Below are 25,495 nucleotides of genomic sequence, written 5' to 3' on the forward strand. Positions count from 1 at the left end.
TTTATATATAAAATAAAAAGTTTCCTCTTCTGGGGGGGGGGCGATCGCGATCGCCCCTCCGCCTGGATCCGCCCCTGCAGCAGACCGAAGGCTCGAACGAAAGAAGTAGTTACAATAAATCTGGTTTTGGTTTTAGGAAATAAGAACCAAGATACGCAGAGTAGAACAAACATTCAGAAAATGTATGGTTTGCGCACATACAGCCAACCCTGGCATGAGAGACCAGGGTTTACTTCCCGGCGAGGACTCATTTGGTTTGAATCCCATGTTAAACTGTAGGCCCACGCCTCATATAGCCTCGCTGCTGAAAGGGACGGTAAAACTCAAAATCAGATTCAGGGAACCTGTGCCTTGGTGAGGGGGGAGTAAATTGGAAAATGATCCCCAGATGGATGGTTCTTATGTTGTTCTGGCCCGCAGTACATAGTAAGTTGATCATTACTTATCTAACCCCCCAATAGTTAAACATGCTTAAAGCATGTTCTATGACTAATAGTAAATTAATTATGCATCTGTGGAAAGAGAATCAAACATCTGTCCTGCCTTCATGGTTGGTTCATTTCGGGTTTAGCTTCTCTTCCAGGATCGGGGCGGGTACATAAAACATTGACCTACAGTTTAAAGTGGGATCTGAACCACATGATCTTCTGGCGGGAATCGAACCCTGGTCTCGCACCGAAACGGGTACGTACTCCTGCTTTTGTAGCAACGCATCGTCCCAAAGCGCAGTTATTTGTATATTTAATTTACAGTAAAGTCTGCAAGGACACCAGAGGAATTAAAGAATTGATAACAGTGGGAAAGAAGGTGGTTAAATGGCTCAATGTAGAACTCTCACCTCTGGTACGAGAAGTTTCCGGTGCGATCACAGGATATGTGAGCTTCTGGAAGACAGCATTGTGTCCATGGATTTTCTCGGGATTTTTCCGTTTCTTTCCACATTATGTTTCCATTAGTTCTTTGATAATGATTTACTTTCATTAATCATATATCTCCTTTAGCCAAAAAAGCGTAATCGTGTTAAAGGGATGTTTAAAGATATATATATATATATATATATATATATATATATATATATATTTTAACAGTGCAAAAGGAAGTGGAAAGAAATGTATAAGGGCTTATATTAAAAGGGTACCAAGTCAGCACTCAATGATATAACTAAGATTCGGGCTTTCTAGACCAGAGTCCACCACCTCTTCATTCAGCTAACTTTCCAGTTCTTTCATACTGCTGGCTCAATACTTAAAAAAAAAAAAAAAAAAAAAAAAAAAAGTGACACCGTATACGTTAACCTTTCAGAAATATGGATACACAAATAGCATGAAGCTACGATGGAAAATGGTGTAAATAATATCATTTAATTGTTTTGGCCTTGCAATATTTTTTTTTTTCAAATATAAAGAAAAGGTGGGGGTGGGATATAGAGAGGTATGTGCTCTCACGAAATACTTCACACGTGCACAGTTTGCTATTAGATGGATTTTGCGTTTATTTCAGTTTGTTTGATAGAAAATGTCTTGAGAAGTCATGACACTCATGTTTTTCCATTGTGACGCAATTTTATGAGATAGTAGAACCAAAGGAAGACCTTTTTTCTTTACACTTAACAATGCATTTGAACTTGAAGGAGGAAAAAAAAATGTTTCCAGCGAATATACTACACACCTTAACGATTTTAGATAAGGAATGTGATGTAACTCTAATAAACTGCCACAATAACATTCATCTTCTCTAACTCCGGGAACGATCGTTTAACTCAGAGCGAGTTTCTGTGATAAACTGGAGTTTAACGTTCATTTGCTCACCCAAGGGCGAGACAGAATGAGACAGGACCAACTGATTAAAAGGTAGGATTCAAAGTTACGATTCTGGTGCTTGGGGTCCTGGGTTCGATCCGAGCCCCCGCCAAGTGAACTTTGTGGTGGACAAACACCGTGTGCGTGGGTTTCCTCGTGATTCTCCCGTTTCCTTCCACTTTCTTTATTCCACCATTTCATTCATTACTTATCATCATCGTCTGCTTTAGCCTAACCGGCACAACCGTGGGACGTAAAACTCAAAGATTTCATTTCATTTCAAAGTTATGATTTCCGACGAGACAAGTGTTACAGCAGTCTCGTCTCGAAGTGTTGCATTTTTCTACTGAAAGAGCTCTATGTTATTTCCCGCCAGACAGTTCTGTTTGATGTCGCTTCATGGACAGCGGTATCCAGAGCACTAGTCGGAAATGAAATATTTCAGTTTAACGTCCCACGATTATGCTATTTAGGCTAAGAGAAAAGATGATCAAGGCAAGTGAATGATGATGGAAGAAATGGTGGAATGAGAAAGTGGGAGGAAACGGGAGTACCCCAAGAAAACCTACGAACACGGTGTTGTCCACCACAAACTTATTTGGCCGGGAACAGAAGCAGGAACTCACGCACCAGAGGTAAGTGCTCCATCACTGAGCGATGGTGCCCTCCTAGTCGCATTGGTAGTCAAAGCAAGCATCCACACCGGATATCAAATCCAGAACCATTCACTTTAGACACATTGGGTTGTAGGAACACCGGAGAGACTCTGGTAGGTTCTCTTGGAATTCTCCCGTTTCCTCTCACTTTTTCCATCAGTATTTAATTTCATTAATCGTTTGTCCCTTTAGGCTAAAGGGCATACCATATTGTCAAACGTAAAGCTAGGTATGTTATTGCATTTGTGTAACCATTAACAACACAGCACACACACACGCGAATTGAGTTGATTTTAAGTTTAACGTCCCGTTTAACAGCGAGGCTATATGAGACGTAGATCTACTGATTAACGTGGAATTTGAACCACATGTGTTCCCGCCGGGAATCGAACTTGAGTCTCCCACGCCAAAAGCGCGTACGCTAACTCCTTAGTCACGAAGGAGCTCTACATACACGCGCGAATAATAATTACTTTTTTTATGTAAAGGGGATGTGTGGTACTCTCGTCCAAGTGCATTGATGTGAGTGTATTTGAAAATGGCGAGTGAAGTACAAAGCAGACGAACATATATAATCACAGAATATTGTAGCCTTAGAACATTTCATATCACTTCGACGCACCTAAGTTAAGTGTCTTCACGTCATAACATTCCAGTTAAAAGGCGAAGAAGCAACTATTACTCGTCCCTGTCTGTAAATTATTTTTTGCTGTTAGCTAAAGCAACTGTTCCTCCGCAGTGTAATCGGGAAGTATAAGAACTAACCATAAGATTGAAAACCTACAGAGGTGTGAGAATATATGTGGATCTGAATGAGCGCCCGGAAGAAATGCTTAATTCGTGACAAGTTCATCTGCATAACATTAAGACAGTATGCACTTCAGTGCATCAACATGGAACGTGCAACTCTATTACGGGAGAAATTCCATTGATTCTGCCAGTTCTCTTTTCTTGTGATTTTTGTCCATGGGAGGCTGTTTGACCTACAATTGGTGGGCTTTATAACTAACTGGAGAGCTTCGTTGCTATGGTTATGAGAGGCAAAGGAAGTTTCTGTCGAAGTGTAAAATGACATCCGAATTAAAGTGTCACTATTGCTACAAGTTTCAAAACATAAAAATCAAAATGTATCCTGTTAGGTATTTGAAAAGATGACGGTTTGCAGTGAATGACTTCGGCATAAGGATCTTCACTACAGCGAAATTAAACTACCGCTAATTTTAGAGTTTTTCTGTAATATCTTCAAAACAAATAAAAATATTCGAGAAGCAGAACGTAGTGAACTAGACAATACGATTTTGTATGTGATACCTTCAGTCCTTCACCACGATTCACTTATGTGCTTTTGGTATGCCGCTATTTACAAAGCCAGCAAAAAATGCTAAATCTATCTGCAGTTGCAAATCGAAAGCAGATAGATGAGTTGTGATAACGGTATCACATGCAAAATCGTATTATCTAGTTCACTAGGTTTCTGCTTTTCGAATATTTTTTATTTGTTTTGAAGATATTACAGCAAAACTCTAAAATTAGCGGTAGTTTAATTTCGCTGTAGTGAAGACCCTTAATGACAAGTATGTGGCTGATGATGTATTATGATTTTGGTGAATTTGTAATCCATTAATAATTAGGTCCAATGTCCATATACGAGTCGTATCCTGAAAGTAAGTATAGTTTTGAAAAAAAAAATACTAAAACAGGTTTTCAAGCCAAATTTATTTTTAGATGAATTTGCCTTAAACACCTTTTCGACAGTTTCCACCAATGCTTAAACTAAATCGTAGCGGGTGACTTACTTGTCCAAATCTTGAATAATACGTCGGAAATTGCAAGTACTTGGATGTGAGGTTTTAATTTATCCACCATATAGCTTGGACCTGGCACCATCAGACTATAATTTATTTCGGTCTGCAGATATTTGTTAATAGATGAGAAAGAAAAAAAAAACTAGAGAAAGATGAAATGTTCACGTGGTGTGATCTATTGAAAATTTCCCATACGGATCTCTGGTGGTTTCTTATCGCCTCACATTAAATTCCAAAAGTGCCAATAAGAGGAGAGGGTCATGACGTAAGTTACGTCGGTGAAATCTTACGGAGTTGGAAAAGTTAACACTAACATTTTAAACAAACCAGCAACTAAAAATTAGCGTTAACAGCATTCATAGAAGAGAATACTTTTTACGCAAGACAACACTTTTAGAACCATTGACTAACTTTTGAAATGGTGTTGCGGCTTTTTTTTTTTTGGAGGGGTTAACATGTTAGTAGGAGAAAGTATTGCGGGCGCATCAAGGGCATGGGGTATAGACACTCCTTATAATTGTGCGGGGGGGGGGCACGGTGGCTCAGTGGTAGAGCACTTACCTCTGGTGCATGGGGTCCGTGGTTCGATCCCCACCCAAATACGTTTGTGGTGGACAACATTGTGTCCGTGGGTTTTCTCGGGGTACTCCCGATTCCTCCCACTTTCTCACTCCACCAATTCTTCCATAGTCATTCACTTGCCTTAATCATAGTCTCCCTTAGCCTAATGGGCATAATCGTAAGACGTTAAACTGAAAGATATCATTTCCTGATAGTTGTACCACCGAAATAAGATGATAAAACGCTAATGTTCCGTTAAAAATTAATCAAAGTTATGCCCTACTTTGAGTTGATGAGGGGGACAGAATGATTGTTTATTTATTGAATTTTAGCGTCCCTTTCCGTATTCGATCTTTATGAGACGATAACCTACAGCGTAAGGTAAAATCCAAGCCACCAAAATGTGTTAACATTTGTTAATGCTTTCCCACCGGGAATCAAACCCGAGACTACGCGCCACCCACTACACTATCGGATAGAACCAATGAACATATTTAATGATTTGCCAGTTTCTTATTTTTATTTTAGAGATTTACCGATTTTTTTTTGGCGTGCTTTCCGTGAGTGCATGTTGTCTCGGGTTCATTCCCTGTGTGTACACATCCACATTTTGAATTAGCATATAGGGACTTTGGTTTCTAATCTAGGAATGGTGCCGCATGAAGCCATACATCAGTTAACTAAAAGTAATTTATTGGAGTTGAACGGCCCTTGCCAATACCGAGGATACCGGATCGAACTACAGACACTTTTTTCTAGGTATCGATCTCGAGGCAAGATTATGAAAAGCATGTATTGTAATCGCATGGCCGCTTGAGAGGCATTTGAAAACTAGAATAAAAGATAAGTTTGGTGGGCTATAGTCCCCTGCAGATGTAGCGTATCAGTAGCTGTCGTATTGATTTAAAATAGTTAGTTGGAGTGATCAGTACGTACGCAGGACTTTATTTCGGGAGGGGTCTAAGGCGTTTCGGAAGGGGAGTCCAAATACAATTTGAGGCTAAATTATATGAAAATTTCTAAAATTGCCCCTAAAAGTAGACTACATTTATAAAAAAAAGTCGGGATTTCGCGGGGTCCGGACCCCCAGGACCCACCCCCTACGTACGCCCCTGGGATTAATACATATAGTTACTTGTTTCTAACACACTGCTGTGTGAAATTAGTAACAGATTGGGGAAGAAGAGTAAAAAAGCGTTGTAACGATTCGGCAGTCCAAGGTCCATTTTCTGCACAAGACTTCTTTATTAGTGTTCAAATAAAATTTACTATGGTCATAACTGTGCGTAACTGAATGGTTAGCGCACATGCTTTTGAACTTGCGGTCCCGTGGTCAATTTCCAGTACCCGTACATAGTTTTCGACGTTAATAGCGTCGTGAGAAAACTGCAGTAATTCTGTTTGTTGTTTGTCTGATGGAGTTGTGCTTTTCTTTCAGTATCGAGGGTATATGAGACTTGGATCTACAGTTTCAGGTGGAATCTGAACCATCCTAATGTGTTCAAATTTCAAGGCTGTTCCACTGGAAATCGAACCTGGGACCCAATGTAACACATGCACACACGCTAACCCCTAGACCATCGAGAAAAGTTGAAGGAATTCTCAAAGAATTTCGTCTGGAAAGTCAGAATAACCACAATGAGCGCCGATGAGCTAACCACATATCACCTATCTAATATATATATATATATATATATATATATATATATATATATATATATATATATATATATATATATATATATATATATATATATATATATATATATATATGTCAGGCTGACTATAACCCTTGATGTATTGCGACGCAAGGAGTTAGTTTTAGTGTAAGTGATTTTATGTGAAAAGCTTAAGTGATTAGGTGTACAGCTTAGCCTTCGGTCATTTAGTGACACTTAAGTGATCTATGTGTGACCTACCTGTCTGATCGGTTATTCTGTATCTGTCCCTCTGATCTCGTCCTCTTCTGCTGTTTCGCCAAGTGAGGAGGCATTCCTCCAAATCCATGTCCTCCTCGTCCTCCTCCTCTTCTTCAAACGCGAAATTCGCTAGAGGCCTCTGAATGCGAGCAATCAGCTGGGCACACTTGTAAATAATCAACCAGATGTCTGCTTGGGAGATGAACCACCGTATGACATACCTACCAATGTGGTGGGATTTGTTACGGGGCTCGTAGAGCATGGCGCTGTGCGGTGTTCTCAGTGGCCAGAAAGTGGGCTTTTCTTCATCACATCTAAAGTCTCGGGTTTGTGTTGCACTGGACACTCAATAATTAATGAATGAATTGAAACGCGTGTCATTTGATGTTCCACTCGAGATCACATTCTATCTCCACCTGCTTGAGACCCCACAGCACTACATTGCGACGATCATTCGGAAGGCGTTGCTGCAACTAAATAGTTAAGTGCAGCGTGGAGGTCGTAGCGCCGACATTGAACGTGGAACTGGAAAGCGACTTCCTAGGTTTGGGCACCAACTGGTCAATCCACTACTGAGATGTAGGAGTCGCGAGGAAAAGTGTTTTGTTTGCTCAGCGGAGCGGACGAAAGCGAGAGTGGATGGAACAGCACCTCGGCCTCCGCAAGACAATGGGGATGTGCGAGCAACTCTACAGGTAGAGTTCCACCTGTCATCGGGACACAACACAACGTTGCCGCTTCATGCACTCTGCTCTATCTCGTATGGAGAGCAACTGAAGCATATCCGCTTTGCTTGTTTTGTAATCGAACACGCTACGGAAATCGTTCTCTGGTTCTCATGCGAGATTGACCATGTCATTGTTCAACTTTATTAGAACTCTTGCTCACGGATTTAATGCTATTGCTTTCTTCTAGAGCTAAGAATAGGTTTTTTTTTTTTTTTTTTTTTACTTTTGCTTGGAGTTATTTCAATAGTTCTGCTGACGAATAGACGATATATCAAGTTTTTTTTTTCACAATAAGAAGCACTGATTTGCATTGAGAAGTTAGGCAAAGTTTAGTATTTTTTTGGTATTTTTTCTTTTGCTTTTGTTTTCTTTTCTTTCTTTTTCTTTTTTTCTAGTGTAGCATTTGATATTTCACCTTTGCTCATCTACGAATACAAAGCTATTATGAAGGAGCTAAACTATTTTTGGAACGTGTGAAAAAAGAGTGTGGAAACCCATGACCAGAGTGCACACCGATTCATTATTTTGTATCATTTCATTGCAGTGGCGGATCTTGAGGGAAGTCATATTTTTTTCTCTGCAAGCTAAAAGAAGGAAGCTTACTTAATGTACTAATTATGGGAAACCTAGCTTTTTAAAGTTGTATGGAGCTTTCTTCCGTAGCTTTTAGGGATACACTTTAAATATTTATCGGTGTAACTTCCCTCAAGAGCCGCCGTTGTTTCATTGCCTAGTATAAACAAAGAAGAATAATGGCTAGCAGAGTGATATTATAGTCTAGAAGTTTCGAAAGGCTAATTGGAATGTTGTATGGTCAGGTGGGTAGCGGAGCGGGTCCTGGTAAAGTACTTGCTTCTGATACAACCCGAAATAATGATTCTGCATGTAGCTTCGGCGCTGAAGATGGACGTTATAATTCATTAATCAATATTAATTCATTTATTTTCATTAACAAATGCTGAGGACATTACAAACATACAAGAACTGAATAAAAAGTAATGACAACATCATTATAATTCGTATATCTGACTTTATGCACAGAAGAACACCTGTTACATTCCTTCAATGTAGTCATTATCACTATGAAAAGCGTCATACTCCGTCAGCGCGTCAATCTTTGTCGATGTTTCGCAAAGACCGCCATACTACACGGTTGATGGTTACTCTTGTGACGTAAAGCTTTCTGTGAAGTAGTTCCGTCATTTGGCGAAAAGGGTTTCAAGAAGTCCCTGAAAACTAGGGTTAGCCAGAATCGGTTCCTGGTGGAACCGGTTTTCGGCTCTGAACGGATCCGATTCTAGAAGTTCCAGTTCCGGAACCGGTTTTTCGGATGCAGGTCTGGAACCGGTTCCTAAGATCCGGTTCTCGAACCAGGTTTTTGAATCTAAGTTCTGGAGATCCGGTTTTCAGAACCGGTTCCTCGCGAAACCGGTTCTGCCGAAAACGGAACTTTGTGGCCATCCCTACTGAAAACATTGCTTCGCACTGGACCCACGTGCCACTTCAATCTCAATCCACCGACGTTATTCGTCTTCCGAAACGTACTGTTATAGCGCTTCCGCTTTTCTCGTCTAGTTTACGGCACTGGTGCTTTTGACTGAATGACAGCCGTTACCACTCCCCCCATATTTCCTTATCAGCTACGGCAGTCTTGTAGTGCTAAACCTGAGAGACAGTCCTGTGAGTGAGAGCAATGTTGCTACTACAGTGAAGCCGCTCAATTGGGTGGTAGGGGCAACGGGGATAGCGAAAATCGTGGGTAATCCGAAAAAAAAAAAAAAACAACAAACTAAAAATGCTGTTCATAATTAACCTTCCAGTGTTAGCCTGCGGACTCTTTCTCCACAGTGAACAACGAATTTAATTTATTACCACTCAAATCACTCTTCCCAGTTCCTGCTTGTCATATTTCACAACAGGATTTAGGATTTAGATTTCTGGGCTTTCGGCATCTAAGTCCATTTAGCCCGTCACGTTTTGAGGGATGACGTCCCTCGGCGAGCACACAATCCGGGGAAAGGGAAGGAAGGAAGCGGCCTGGGATCTATAACTTAGGTACCACCCCGTGTGAATGAGGAAAACCCAGGAAAACGTCATTCAGGGTGGCTGGCCTGAAAAAGCTTTTACACTTTTTCGACCGAGTGCTCCCACCGAGAATCGAACCCGATACTTCACGACAGTCGGTTTCTGTATATCAGAATAGAGTTGAACTTCGAAATGTCCACAAAATAATATTTCGGATTTATTTGCATGCGCAGTGTCAGTCCGCAACGATTCTTATGAAAAGTAATTGAGCTTGACTGCAGTAGTCCCTCTTCAGTACCAAGGCTGTATGAGACTTGAACACCTCCTTCCTGTTTAAAGTGAATCCCGAATCTCTGTAATGCGTTCAAATTTCAACGTTTTCCTACCGGGAATTGAACCGATAACTCCGTGCAGCAAAGGTGACATGAAGTACGGGTATGCTTGTTAGTTGCCGATTCCGGGTTCAGTTCCCGGTGGGGACACTCAGTAGAAAAAGTGTAAGAACTTTTAAAGACCACCCATCCTGAGTGAGGTTTTTCCTCCAGGCAAATGGCGAGATGGTACCTAACATAATAGTCCTTCCTTTCTCTTCCTTCCCTTTCCTCGGATAGTGTAATCGATGATGGGTTAACATCAGGGGCGTAAATAAGAGCCCGCAGACCCCGCATTGTGGGGGAGGCCTCAAGCCATCAGGGGGTCCCCAAATTGTGAAGTGAGACGTAGAGAAGGGGCCCTGCTCCACGCTATCTGCGGGAGGGCCCCCAAACCTTTAGTTACGCCACTGGTTAACATGGCCGAAAGCAAAGAAATCGAATTCCTAATCCTTGTTATTTGCTTCACCAGACTTATTGTTTCCGTTCTAGTATTAAACTTAAAAGCATTAGTCTCAGTGTGAGGTCTGAACTAATTTAATATTGCCAAACGAGCACATTAATATTAATTGACATTTATGCAAGATTTCTTCATGGTCCCACTAGATAAATATCGGGAGAGTGCCATTAAGTGCAAACCTTGGCGGACTTGCTTCCGAACATTTGTTCTTAATAGGTTGACTGCCAGGAGCATCATATGTGGTGCTCACCTTATTTCTCTGTGGGGCCATGAGCACAATATATGATGTTCATGCTTGATATCACAAATTACTAACCTATTCAGGTTCTTGAGCATCATATATGATGCTCGTTGTCACAAATTACTGTAAGACCATGAGCATGACTACCCATAATCGAGCAAAAGGCAAGAAGAAATTTTCGGCCTCCTGGGACGAGTACCCTCAAATCATCTTGGCAATCAACCTGTTTTAATATTAACATTTCCAAAGCAATAACTTTATCGGCTTCGTATGAATATTTTTAATAATAATAATAATAATAATAATAATAATAATAATAATAATAATAATAATAATAATAATAATAATAATAATAATAATAATAATAATAATAATAATATGATGATGATGATCATGATGATGATGAGGGAACAAATAGTGTTGCTTGTAAGACCTGCATGACTTCGCTCATACTATGTTCTTATGTTTAAGTTTAGCGTCCTTTTCAACGTCGACGCTGTGGGAGACGTGGACCTACAGTTTTAAAGGTGGAATCTAAACCACGGTAATGTGCTCAGTGCTCCTCCGTCGGAAATGAAACGTGCACGAAAGGTGCGCGCTAGCCCGGAGTTCGATTATGCGTGTTTGAAATTTAAATATAGTAGTTTTAACATTGAAACATCATTAAAGTGATTCAGGCATTGATTTAACGAACGTGGAATATTTACCATTAGGGTTTTCTTCCAGAGATGAATTAGATCATTGGGTCTTGGGTCAACAGGACATGTCCCACAGCAACCCACCACCCACAGTGACCCACTCTGATATACCGACCCCGCTGTGCTCAGTGCATTATAGACAGCATCGTTTGAACACTGGTGAATTAGTCTACGTTTTACTTTAGAGGCGTCCATTTTTTTTTCCTTTTTAATTTGTTTCTATTTACTTATCTGAGATTAGTAGAGAAAAGAGGCAAGAGTACGCAAATTTCAATTGAACATATATTTTGGTAAACAATTGTTACATCGGAAAACTTTTACATGGAACAAAAAGCTTCAACTTTGCTTTACAAAATGTGAACTCAACTTTCATATACTTCTGTCTTTGGAGGAACTAAAATTCGTAAAATGAAAATACTCAAATTCGTACTCTTGCCTCTTGCCTCTGTATGTGGGGCAAGAATACGAAATCTAAGGGGCAAGAGTACGCACCCTAAGGAGCATTAACACTTATCATAGATGAAGGTGCCCACTCCTTCATATGATGTGCATTGTTCATGCCACCATTCAATGCATCTTGCGCACTGTATCCAGTCTTCTCTTGGAGGATTGCTTTAGTAGGGTCTACATCTAAGTGAAGAAAAATAACTTCAGGCAGTTCTCGATATTGATATTTGTAATTGAAATAATAGCAATAGGACTTACTGCTTGACTTTCGAGACACAGTCGAATTTTACACTGTCTTTTCCTTTACGTTGGCCTATTTTACCTTGATTTGAGACTTTCAAATTTCATTCAATTTCCCACTGAAAAGTATCTGTAATTCAACAAAGAAATAATTATATATGATAATTAAATTGAAATTCATCGTAACCCATGACATACACTTTACCATTTTATATCGAACAATTGACCGCAGATATTCAAACTCTGTTTAATGATAATTTCACAACTTTGTTTTATTACAAGTGTAAACTCTTTAGTCAGTGGAGAGGAGGGCGTGACTCATGAGTCAGAGTGGATCGTGATGGGTTTTGGTGGGTGGTAGGTCATGGTGGGTCGTGAGTTAGAGTGGGTCACGATGGTTCGTGGGTCAACTTTTCATTGACCCACACCATATCTGTTTCCTCCGAGAGAAGAGCAGAAGCTCCCTTATCTCTAAAAGATGTCATAAAAATAATGTCTCGAAAGTGATGTGTCTTTGTGAACACTGTGGTTTCTCATTTACTGTCGGGCTGTCTGAGGAGTCGTTGCGAGTTCGAATCTGGAGACTGGCCATTTCGATTAGATTTACTACGTGGTGTATGTTGACATGGTATCTTGAACGTATCGTCGAGGTTTTCACGAACTGGTGAATATCTCATTTCCCATGCATCACGAACTGGCGAATATCTCATTTCCCATGCATCACGAACTGGCGAATATCTCATTTCCCATGCATCACGAACTGGTGAATATCTCATTTCCCATGCATCACGAACTGGCGAATATCTCATTTCCCATGCATCACGAACTGGTGAATATCTCATTCCCCATGCATCACGAACTGGCGAATATCTCATTCCCCATGCATCACGAACTGGCGAATATCTCATTTCCCATGCATCACGAACTGGCGAATATCTCATTCCCCATGCATCACGAACTGGCGAATATCTCATTTCCCATGCATCACGAACTGGCGAATATCTCATTTCCCATGCATCACGAACTGGCGAATATCTCATTCCCCATGCATCACGAACTGGCGAATATCTCATTCCCCATGCATCACGAACTGGCGAATATCTCATTCCCCATGCATCACGAACTGGCGAATATCTCATTTCCCATGCATCACGAACTGGCGAATATCTCATTTCCCATGCATCACGAACTGGCGAATATCTCATTTCCCATGCATCACGAACTGGCGAATATCTCATTTCCCATGCATCACGAACTGGCGAATATCTCATTCCCCATGCATCACGAACTGGCGAATATCTCATTTCCCATGCATCACGAACTGGCGAATATCTCATTTCCCATGCATCACGAACTGGCGAATATCTCATTCCCCATGCATCACGAACTGGCGAATATCTCATTTCCCATGCATCACGAACTGGCGAATATCTCATTCCCCATGCATCACGAACTGGCGAATATCTCATTTCCCATGCATCACGAACTGGCGAATATCTCATTCCCCATGCATCACGAACTGGCGAATATCTCATTTCCCATGCATCACGAACTGGCGAATATCTCATTTCCCATGCATCACGAACTGGCGAATATCTCATTTCCCATGCATCACGAACTGGCGAATATCTCATTTCCCATGCATCACGAACTGGCGAATATCTCATTTCCCATGCATCACGAACTGGCGAATATCTCATTTCCCATGCATCACGAACTGGCGAATATCTCATTTCCCATGCATCACGAACTGGCGAATATCTCATTTCCCATGCATCACGAACTGGCGAATATCTCATTCCCCATGCATCACGAACTGGCGAATATCTCATTCCCCATGCATCACGAACTGGCGAATATCTCATTTCCCATGCATCACGAACTGGCGAATATCTCATTTCCCATGCATCACGAACTGGCGAATATCTCATTTCCCATGCATCACGAACTGGCAAATGTGCAAAGTCTTGATTCCGAGAGAAACACGTTGGAAGTCGTAAACTTTATGTTACTTGCGAATCACTTAAAAAAATGTATCGAAGCAAACTTAATTTAAAATTCAGACGTTGTCGAAACAAGGTAGAAGTTGTTCCAATATTAACAGTGACACAAAGCTCAGATTTCAACATTCACCGGTTCATAATGCGTGGGAAATGAGATATTCGCGAATTCGTAAAAACACAGATATAGATCCTGGCGAACTTCTTTCTAAAAATTCTAAATTCTTATCATTGATTGATTGATTTTTATGTGCTTTGTCAGCAGCGAGGCTTTTTTTACGACGAGCCTACAGTTCAATGTAGGATCTAAACCACTATACTGCGTTCCATGATCTCAAACCGGAAATCGATCTCGGGACCTCGGACAAAACCATAGTCACTATCTACTATACCAGTGGTTCTCAATCTTTTCGACTGACAACACATTTTGCTGAACTTCCGGGACATCGCGACACATTTGTTTGATATTTTTATTATAAATAATAATAATAATAATAATAATCATAATAATCATAATATCTATTATAATAGTGAAACCAATTAGTTTTTATAATGACTCTATATAGCACTGAGCATTATTCCTACCGCTGGAGGTGTTGACTGCTACAGTCTGTCTCGATTTTAATATTAAATTCTTCATGATCTTTAAATTATGAAATTTCGCGGCACACCTTAGAGGACTGCGTAACACACTAGTGTGTCGCGACACATCGGTTGTGAACCACTGCACTGGACCAACAATGAACATTTGTTCCGTATTATGTTACTTTGTTAATACTTCCTAGTATAACATGGTTTCCCAACTGTACTTGGAACTATGTAAACAAAAGAAATATTCTGCGTGCTGATCTTTGTGTTAAAATGAGGAGCCGTCTGAATTGGGGTCAGGGACATATAGGACAGCTCCTAAATGCATTAACTACTTTCATTAAGGAAAGCCTAAACAGTCTACGTACATTGTTTGGTGTCAACACGTGCAATTGTGTTCGTCTAAAGCTAGCTTTGGATGCTCGTGTCGTGTAAATACACTATTTCATCACCTATCCATCCACATATCCTGTGCGTCACTATGAGAACAGTTAGCACAAGTACTTGAAAAGCAAGGACATGATGTGTTACCGGTCATTCTCTTTTAATAAATGGGTCACGCGCCTTTGTTTATGAATGAGCACATTCTTTTGTCTTTCGCATGTTTCATACACTCGAAAGCTCAGCTTTCTTGCTATCTTGTACAACTACTACGATATAGGAATCAATATTGAAACTGGAAACTGTAGTAGTTTTACTACTTCCGGTTTCAGTAAACGAATAAGAACCGAGATGAAATCCGTTCCTGAAATTCCGGATTCATACCAAAAAGTCATTTCTTATATTCTCTTACCATTTTTGTTCTATAGATATCAATAGTCATACTGGAAGTCGTAGCAGATTTGTACCACTTCCGGTTTTAGTAGAGAGATAAGGGTGGATACAGAATCTGTTCTAGGGACACTGAGTCTGAAAACAGTTCTTTCTATCTCTTGGCGTTTTTGCTTTATAGCATTAACGTTGAAATTGGAAATGGCTGATTTCTGTTTCTTCAGACTTCAATAGAAGGAGGAGGTGGCATATTCCTGCAATACTGAATCAGTTCCGAAAAAAACACTTCTCGGTCTCTCATATCACTTTTGCTCTGACACTTGTCGATGGATATAGCCGTTCTATAGTACTTCCCATACGGTACTCTTACGCCATGTGAGAGCAAAATACGCGATGTTTAAAATCGCGCTATGCATATTATTAATCTAATCGGAACTATCCTCACCTATTATTCCATTTCCCCAGTGGTCCCGCGTAGCGTAGTGGCTAATGCTCTCGCCTTTGGTACGTGCGGTCCCGGGTTCGATTTCCGGTGTGGACACGGTCGAAAAATCTAAAAGCTTTTTTCAGGCCAGCCATCCTGAATGAGGTTTTCCTGAGTTTTCCTCAATAATATAAGGCAAATGCCAGAATGATGCATTCCTTCCTTCCCCAATCCTTTCTTCCTTCCCTTTCCTCGAATAGTGTGATAGCCAAGGGACGTCATCCCTCATACGTGATGGGCTAACATGACCATAGATACCGAAAGCCCAGAAATCCAAATCCTAAATCCATTACGCCAGCGTTATACCTTACTCCACTGTGTTATTAGCTCTCGGTGTAAGCATAAGAGACCTTATAATTTCACTTCATATGTATGTGATACATTGTTTCTTAGTTACTACTGGCCAAATCTGAGCGAAATCTGACCCAAGTAGTCCATCGTCTAAGGAACAAAGATCGCTATATTTGGTGGCGGTTCACCGACTACATTCCACCAGTTTATTACTTCATTTGCCTTCTTAAAACTTGTAAAACTTCACTTTATTATACCATTAAATTCCTTGTTAAAGCTAAATTATTTTACACAACTGAAATACCCATTCTTCGAGTGGGCCAGATGAAATATCTATGTAAACAAACTGAACAAAGAAAGAAAAAAATATCGGTAATTTTCTACTACTTTTACATATCCCAGTAAACACCCTCTGAGACCCTCTGGTTTGAAGTCAACGCCTGTGGAAGTGTCACCATTGATCTCAGCGACCGCGAACACTATGAATTGGACACTAGCATCGGTCATTTTCTACAACTTTTACATGTCCCAGTAATTCTCCCCTCCACCTGAGACCCCCTGATTCGAAGTTTGAAAAAACGCTTCGTCTTGATCTGGGGCCTGGACCAAGGTACCTGTGACCAAAGTTTGGTAACTCTCGGTCCACTCGTCTGGTCCCCAGGCCGCACACAGACACACACACAAACACTTTATTTTATTTATATTAGATGAATATTTACTAAAGTTATTTGGACAAAACATCCTTTTCTCTGCCAGAGTAGCTGTCCTTGTTTGTTCTCAAAATTTCATTTACACTTTGTGTAAATCTCTTAGTATGTAATCATTATTAAAAGAAATTGAATAAGTGTTCTAGGTAGATTCTTAGATTCGGTTTCTGAAATAAGTGTTGTCAAGGTTTTCTGCTTTCTCCTCGTTTTCACAGAATATCATATCAATTATATATCAATTATACGAATAGTAGTTGTAGTTATGGAAACCAAAATAACATCGGTACTAGAATGTGGGAATAATTTAGCTAATTTCCCAAGTCAACTGGAGAAACAAGTCTGTTGTGGTATACTGACCTTCAAACGATTTCTTTGTTAAGTATATTCGTGGTAATGTCAGCTGTCTTAAGGGAAGTCACATGGCTAAAAGTTTAAATGTTATTATTAGTGAATAGTGCTTCATACAACTTCAGGAAGTTATACTGTAGATAAGAATTAAACCAGTTGAGAATGCTCCAAGAGCATTGCCAGAACGAGCTTAAAAAGAATTGATTTTTCTTATTAACTTCTACAGGTTTTATACCAATTGTTCTATGTACTTTATTATTATACTCATTAAATAATTCTTGTAATATATCTATCCATTTATAGTATAAAAGCCAGTTGAGAATGCTCCAAGAGCATTGCCAGAACGAACTTAAAAAGAATTAATTTTTCTTATTAACTTCTACAGACTTTATACCAATTGTTCTATGTACTTTATTATTATTATTATACTCATTAAACAATTGTTGTAATATATCTATCCATTTATAGTATAAAAGCCAGTTGAGAATGCTCCAAGAGCATTGCCAGAACGAACTTAAAAAGAATTAATTTTTCTTATTAACTTCTACAGACTTTATACCAATTGTTCTATGTACTTTATTATTATTATTATACTCATTAAACAATTGTTGTAATATATCTATCCATTTATAGTATAAAAGCCAGTTGAGAGTGCTCCAAGAGCATTGCCAGAACGAGCTTAAAAAGAATTGATTTTTCTTATTAACTTCTACAGGTTTTATACCAATTGTTCTATGTACTTTATTATTATACTCATTAAATAATTCTTGTAATATATCTATCCATTTATAGTATAAAAGCCAGTTGAGAATGCTCCAAGAGCATTGCCAGAACGAACTTAAAAAGAATTAATTTTTCTTATTAACTTCTACAGACTTTATACCAATTGTTCTATGTACTTTATTATTATTATTATACTCATTAAACAATTCTTGTAATATATCTATCCATTTATAGTATAAAAGCCAGTTGAGAATGCTCCAAGAGCATTGCCAGAACGAACTTAAAAAGAATTAATTTTTCTTATTAACTTCTACAGGCTTTATACCAATTGTTCTATGTACTTTATTATTATACTCATTAAACAATTCTTGTAATATATCTATCCATTTATAATTTCCTTCAGTACTAATTTTTTTCCACGTGTTTTGTTTAAAAGTTCTGTTAGAACGTTCTACGATATGTTGTTTTACGAAGACATATGCTCAGAATTGAAAAACTCGCAAAATATCATATGTCTATGACTTGCAGTTCCCGAGATATAGCTTCTTAAATCTCCCGAAATTCGAACTTTTGGCAGCCGGTTACTATTTGCTACCAAAATATTCACCATCCTCATAAGTATTGATCAACACCAATATGATCTCCCTATGACTTACGGTTCCCGAGATACGACTCTTTAAATCTCCAGAAATCGGAACTTTTTTTTGGCCAATATCTTGGGAACGGTAAGAGTGACGCGAAAAATTCCATATCTCTTTCAGATAGTTTTTGATGCTCTATCAAATGGAGGGCTCAAAATTGAAAAATTCGCAAAATAACACACACACACTCTCTCTCTCTCACACACACACACACAGAGAGAGAGAGAGAAAGAGAGAGAATTCAGTAACAAACTTTTTAATTTCGTTGAACATTAGGTAAGCTCACAACCCTTAGCTTCTGGCGGCAAAATCATTTTTTTACAGATGTAACTTCCCTCAAGTGACGCCACTGACCTAAATACATTTTCTAAAGACGTTTTCAGTATGTTAGAGAGAAACAGATGGTACTGCTGTATGAGTTAATAAAGCCTGCTGGTAATTAACGTGTTAAGACCATCAGTCACGAGAAAAGTGCAACTAAGAAGGAACATTCTCTAAAATGGAGCCGTATAAAGGGGTATTCATTTTAGTGGCATAAAAAGTTGCTTTTGTCGATTTTTTCGAAAAGTTCGCATGAGAATTTACCCTTAAGCATGCCATTTTGATTAGCTGCTTGTGATATACGAGGGATTATCAGAAAGTAAGGTTACAAAGCCTGCACTGAAATGTGTATCTATTATTTCATACAACCAATACAGCTAAAAGATAGTATATATATATATATGTTTGGTTATTTTTCAACATAGTCTTCATATCGCATTGTACTTGTCGCATTGTAGGATCAGTTTGAAGATTCCCTCCTGAAAAAAAAAAAAAAACTGTCGATGCGCGTTCAACTACGTTGTCAGAAAATGTTTCATCTCCTCGTCTGAAACAAAGCGACGGCCTCTTAGGTGCTCCTTTAAGTGCGGGAACAAATGAAGGTCGCTTGGAGCGAGGTGCGGAGTATAGGGAGGGTAGTCGATGTCGTCTCAGCTAAACTGCTTCAACAACGTGGTGGTCTTCTGAGCTGCTGAGCTGCGGGCGCGCGTTTTCGTGAAGGAAAATGATGTCCTCGGGGAGAAGTCTCCTGCCCGTTTCCTCCTGATTGCTTCACGCAATCATGTCAAAGTGGTCCAGCTGCCGGTGAATTTCAGCCGCGGTTACATGTTTCACCCACAGAAATCGAATAACTGAGCGGATTTCTTCGCGAGATCAGTTTTCCGAACGAGTCGCCATTGTATTTACTTATAACTAGTGGCGTAGGTGGCGGGTGGGCAGAAACTCTGCACAGTTGTCAACTCATTGTATTACAATTACCGCATACTCCTCATTCCTCTGTAACAGACGAAACTCCAGAAATATCAAATTGCAACCTTAGTTTGTGATCCTTCCTCGTATTTATTGATATTGTCTCTATATTCAGACAATAGTTAATCAAAAATTTAAAGAATTAAAGAGTGAATGAAGATTTTGGTGTATTTCTCATTAACTATGTTATGTCGTCTTGCTAGTGTTAGAGTGAAAACCATGATGAGGGTAGACTTCAGGATTAGTTTCATTTTAATAGGTAACGTATCCTATAATATCAATTTTTGTGTTTGCAAAAACATTTTTCGAGACTTCCTCAAAAACTACGCATGAGGATTAAAACTCATCCATACCACTTTGTTAAGCTCAATGACATCTTTCGATCCGTTATTCGGTAATTTATTGCAGAATTACTAATTACAGAATGAGACAGATATTTCTGATTTATTTCTGAGCTTTTTCCTTATCAATGCTATGTGACGTAGTTGCTAAGGAGGTGTTTGTAGAAGTTATCAGATGCGAGACACATAAGATACAATTTTATATCATTTGTCATTATAAATATTCTAAAACCATTTGTTTTCTTCGATATTAAATGTGAACATCTGTTAAGAAGTGATAAATGTTTTCGGTTATGATTGAACGGCAACATATATATTATTTTACCGACTTATAATCTTAGATAATTAAAGAAATACAATATATTCGAACTAGTCTACACGTTTTACCTGCCTGCGGCGAATTTGAAAGAGAGCTATTGTATTTTATGTGCTTGCATTGTGCTGTATGGTTGCGAAACATGGTCGCTTACTCTGGACTCGGAATAAAATCCTGAGACCCATGTTCAGACCCAAGAGGAACGGGAATGGGTAGTGACGAAAATTTCATAACAAAGAACTGCATAAGTTGTAGGTATACCAAACATTGTGAGGGTCATCAAGTCTAGGAGGCTCAGGTGGGCAGGTCATGTAGCCAGGATGGAAGAAAGTAGGAATGCTTTCAAAGTCTTTAACTGGAAATACAATCGGAAAACGACCATTAGGAAGACCTAGACACAGATGGAGGACAATATTAAGATGGATCTCGCAGAAATAGAAATACAAAGTAGAAATTGGAACTAGTTGGCTAAGGACAGAAGTCAGTGAAGAGCTTGGAAACGTAGCATTCAACCTCCGTGTTCCATGGGCCATAAAATTTGTTTGTTAGTTTGCGTTGTGCATGTTCATTTCTTTATTCTGAACTAGAATCTAAAAGATCGGATAAAATTTGATGTCGAAGGAATTCTTATAAATTTCGGGAATAGTGTTATATAATATTCAATATGAAGGAAAGTAGGCTACTACATATTGTTACTAAGCAACAATCAAATGTCAGTGAATATTTTGACCTGGTTGAGTGGCTAACGCGCGCCTTTGCTGCCCGAGGTCCCAGGATCGATTCCCAGTGGAAGAACCTAAAAAAATGAACACATTTTGTGGTTGGGATTCCACCTTATACTGTAGATCTACGTCTTATATAGCCTTGGTGCTGAAGGCACGCGAAACTCTACTCCAACCAACAACCAAATATTTTCCAGAGATATAACATAAAAGGTTTTGGATACAGGATTCTAAATATATTATTACGAGTTTATTATGTATAGCTTTTTCTTAGCCACTGCCATAATCCTATATTTATATAGGGTGAACGTTATTTATTTGATTTTCTGTCTGCATAATCCTCTTTGAGTCTGTTTTTCCATCGGATTTTGGCCCTTCTTCTTCTCCGCTTTCCCTCCATTTTCAGTCCGTCAAGTCTCTTTTGTCATATAATCTTCATCTGTTCTCTCCCGTGTTCCCGAGCCATTGAGCCTGTTCTCTTGTATCTCTTTGATGTGGGCATTGGCGTCTCTGACATGTGAAATTTGGGGGGAACATCAAAGAAAATAATTTAAATGCTGCTACCTAGCCCAACCTGTTTGTTATCTTCGATTCCGATTGCATATCTTAACGGACACCCTAAGGTATATCAAGAACTGTGTTATAATCGTTTCACAGTCTGAATATTATATTCCAAATAAATATAATTATTATTATTTGTATGTTATTCTGTCACTAGTAAATAAATTAAATTAGAATAAAATATTGAATATTTGTATTTCAAAATATTGGGGGACGCGTCCCCCTCGTCCCCCCGCCAGAGACGCCCATGGATGTGGGGTCCCACTTTAACTGTTCCTCTGATGAAACACTTTCTTCTCGTGTCCACTCTTATCACCGTTGTCATTTATCTCAGCATTTTTAGCTCTGTTACATCCATCCTCTTACTCTGTGATCTTATAGTTATCCTGGTTTCTCAGCTATACTTCACTATTACTACACTTCTTTAGAAAACCTCCTAAATTTTGAAATAAACTGTAGTACCACACAGTACGTCACTCATCTTTTGCCAGTTCACCAATCCCTTTTATAATCGATGTTGGATGGCAGCAGACAACTCCATTGTCAACATATGATCCAAGTTATTTGAACTTTGACGCTGATGTAAATCTATCTTTTCTGAGCTTTTCAAAAAAATAGCACAGAACAAATTAATGAGTAAATGGTTAATTGAAGTCAGTATTCCAGTCAAGTTAATGGATGAAAAGTACTAACTTCGTAACGTCTACTTTTAACCTAAGTGCAAGGCTCCAATAATCCGGTTCCAAACAATGCATCTACTAGGCAAGGAAGGCATAAGCCGATGGACGTTTCACTTTCTCTTCATGCAAATACGCTTCCGTACATTACTTATTTCGATCCATTTGTTCTTTAAAAATTCTTCTTTCGGAATGTTAAAAATGAAATGGGATGAAATGTTTCAGTTTAACGTTCCACAAATATGCCGTTTAAGCTGAGGAAGACGACTGATTTAGACAAGTGAATGATGATGGAAGAATTGGTGAAATGAGGAAGTGGGAGGAAACGGGAGTAACGTTTGAAAACCCATGGACACAATGTTCTCCACCACAAACTTACTTGGCCGGGGATCGAACCAGAGGTAAGCGCTTTACTACTAAGCTACCGAGCCCCCTTTTCGGAATTTTAAACAGAAATTGGAATTATGTCTTTCGTTATAATAGTTAAAGTCGATTCAACATTCAACAATTGTAATTTCCATTTGTAGCTGACATCTTTGGAACCCATCGCAAATTAATGCAGTCGAAAGAACTGGCGGAAATAATTCCGCCATGCTTAACGTTAGGTATGTACCCTGGACTACATGCAACCAGCATGAAAGTGTTGTTTAGCAGGTTGCCTACTACCAAGGGCTTTGGTCAATTGCGGCATATAGAGAGGTTTGACTTCTTGGAAGGACTTCTGCTAGGGAGGTATAAAGCGACGTAAGCGATTTTTTTCGGGCCTTTTCTGTATTTTTTAAAATTTTAAACTTCCATCGAGAAAATGAGTTAAATTTGATAACCTCGAATCGTCTCCTTAACAATGTGCTTTTTTTTTAAACAGAAGCATTCTCTTCTAGGATACTTCTAGACTATCCAAATTTTAGTCCGATAAATAAAAATATTTGTGGCGGAGATATTTTGAACATTACTTTATACCACGATGGCGATGTTTACTATGGATGATCTATGGTGCCAAGCTTGCATTACTTCATTCTAGAAATCTTTAACATCCCACGGTTATGGCGGCTAGGTTAAAGGAGACGGTGATGATGAGCAATGAATGAAAAATGATGGGATGAAGAAAGTGAGAGAAAACGGAGAACCTGAGAAAACCCAAACAGACGGTGTTTGTACACCACAAAGTTCACTTGCCATGCATTTTGGCACATGGCACATATCAATAACTGGTCTAGTTTACTTGGAAGAGGCAGCGTATGGCGTTGCAAATGACAGAGACATGAGGTTATGTGGCTTGGAAGAGACTTGGGCACTATTGCTTACGGGGAGGAGGCGGTGGCTAAGTGGTAGAGGGTTCATTTCTTGTGCTTGGGGTCCCTGGTTTGATCTTACCTCGGTCCAAGTGAGTTTTGTGGTGGACAAACACCGTGTGGTGTTCGTGGGTTTTCCTCGGAGTTCTCTAGTTTCCTCCCACTTTCTTCATTCCATCATTTCATTCATTTCTCATCATCATCATCTCCTTTAGCCTCGGTGCATAATCGTGGGACGTTAAACCAAATGCTTCATTTTAATTTCCTACTGCATACGGTTAAAATCATTCAAAAGAACGTATGAATTCACAGAATGTTTTTAAAAATTGCTTATTATTGATGATAATACAACACTTTTTATTTTCCAATTATCTTATTTTTATTATACAGTAATAGAAGTAGCCGTTCCTTTTACACACACTGCAACCTGCAACATCTTAGAGTATGGTTGTCTAACTTAAAGAGCTGAGAATATTTTTGAACCTCCAGAACGTTTGTCACTCCAATCCAACCTCGAGCTGGAAGATGAAAAAAAATAGAAACGACTTCCTACGTGATTAGATCTGGTGAAGACCTTTGGGTACAAAATTTGGTTTAAATAGGTGACTCCTGTCTATACGAAAATCTGATGATAGACAAACAAGCAGACAGACGTTCTTATGAACTTTTCTTTTTATCGGCCTTTCAATGTAACATTTGCTTTAAATTAGGATTTTGTATTTTGAGTTTAACGTCCCTTTCAGCTATGAGGCTCTTTGAAACTTCAACTTACAGCTTAACCTAGGATTCGAATCACATTAGCTACTAGTGGGAATCGAACCCGGGTCTCCCGTGCCAAAGACGTGTACTCTAACCACATAGCCACAAGGGAGCTCTTACTTTAGGCTAAAATCAACCCAGGATTGACCCAATCAGGTCAATTTACCCGAAACTATCAGCAAAATTTTCAGGATAATAAATATAACAATGAAATGAAATGAAATCTTTAAGTTTTACGTCCCATAGTTATGGCGTCTAGACTAAAAGAAACGGTGATGATGAGAAATGAATGAAATGGTAGAATGAAGAAAGTGGGAGGAAACAGGATAATCCCGAGAAAACCCAAACACACGGTTTGTCCATCACAAAGTCCACTTGGCGCGAACTGGAATCGAACCAAGGAACCCATGCACCAGAGGTGAGCACTCTACCACTGACCCACCGCGACCCCTTATAATAATAATATAAAATGTCCATTAGACATACAGTAGTCTTCTTTGAGGCTTAAAGAGGGGGCATGGTGACTCAGTAGTACAGTGTTTATCTGTGGTGTTGGGTACCTGGTTCGATTCCCGTCCAAGTCAGTCTGTGGTTGACAACATCGGATCCGTGGTTTTTCTCGGGGTACTTCCGTTTCCTCCTACTTTCTCATTCCACCAATTTTTCCATAATCATTTAATTGCGTTAATCATCGCCTCTCTCAGCAACAACGGCATAATCATGGGACGTTAATTGAAATATTTCTTTGCCTTTTTATTTTGTTTGAGGCTTAAAAATTACCCTTACTTATTTGGGTTGAAATTTACCAAGGGTAAGGAGCTTCCCTTTCTTTCTTTCTTTTTTTTTTTTGTACCAGTAGAAAAGAATATTGCTGTTAAAAATAAGCTCTTGTAAAGACAATAGAGAGGATCACACGAAAGACATGTATCGGACCGTAATCCATTAAGATGATAACAGATTGACGACATTAATAACATTAACGAATTCGGACACACTAATCGCTCTTGCATCTATTTCAGCAATCACAATTCAAA

The 25,495-nt window shown here is 39.2% G+C and overlaps 2 protein-coding genes across 2 annotated transcripts in view; one reads left to right on the forward strand and one right to left on the reverse strand.

Annotated features, from left to right (window-relative positions):
- lute (BTB/POZ domain containing protein 3 lute) overlaps positions 1 to 7,470 on the reverse strand; it is a 73,971-nt gene extending 66,501 nt beyond the window's left edge. Inside the window, exon 1 of the mRNA XM_081729915.1 lies at positions 6,741 to 7,470. Within this exon, the coding sequence (XP_081586041.1) occupies positions 6,741 to 7,002 (262 nt within the window). The 5' untranslated portion in view covers positions 7,003 to 7,470. The remainder of the gene's footprint in view (positions 1 to 6,740) is intronic.
- Positions 1 to 25,495, forward strand: part of Brf (Brf RNA polymerase III subunit) — a 222,165-nt gene that overhangs the window by 114,778 nt on the left and 81,892 nt on the right. The gene's annotated exons all lie outside the window — the stretch shown is intronic.

This window comes from Thermobia domestica, chromosome 11, assembly GCF_964235325.1.
Source record: "Thermobia domestica chromosome 11, izTheDome1.hap1.1, whole genome shotgun sequence".
NCBI lineage: Eukaryota > Metazoa > Arthropoda > Insecta > Zygentoma > Lepismatidae > Thermobia > Thermobia domestica.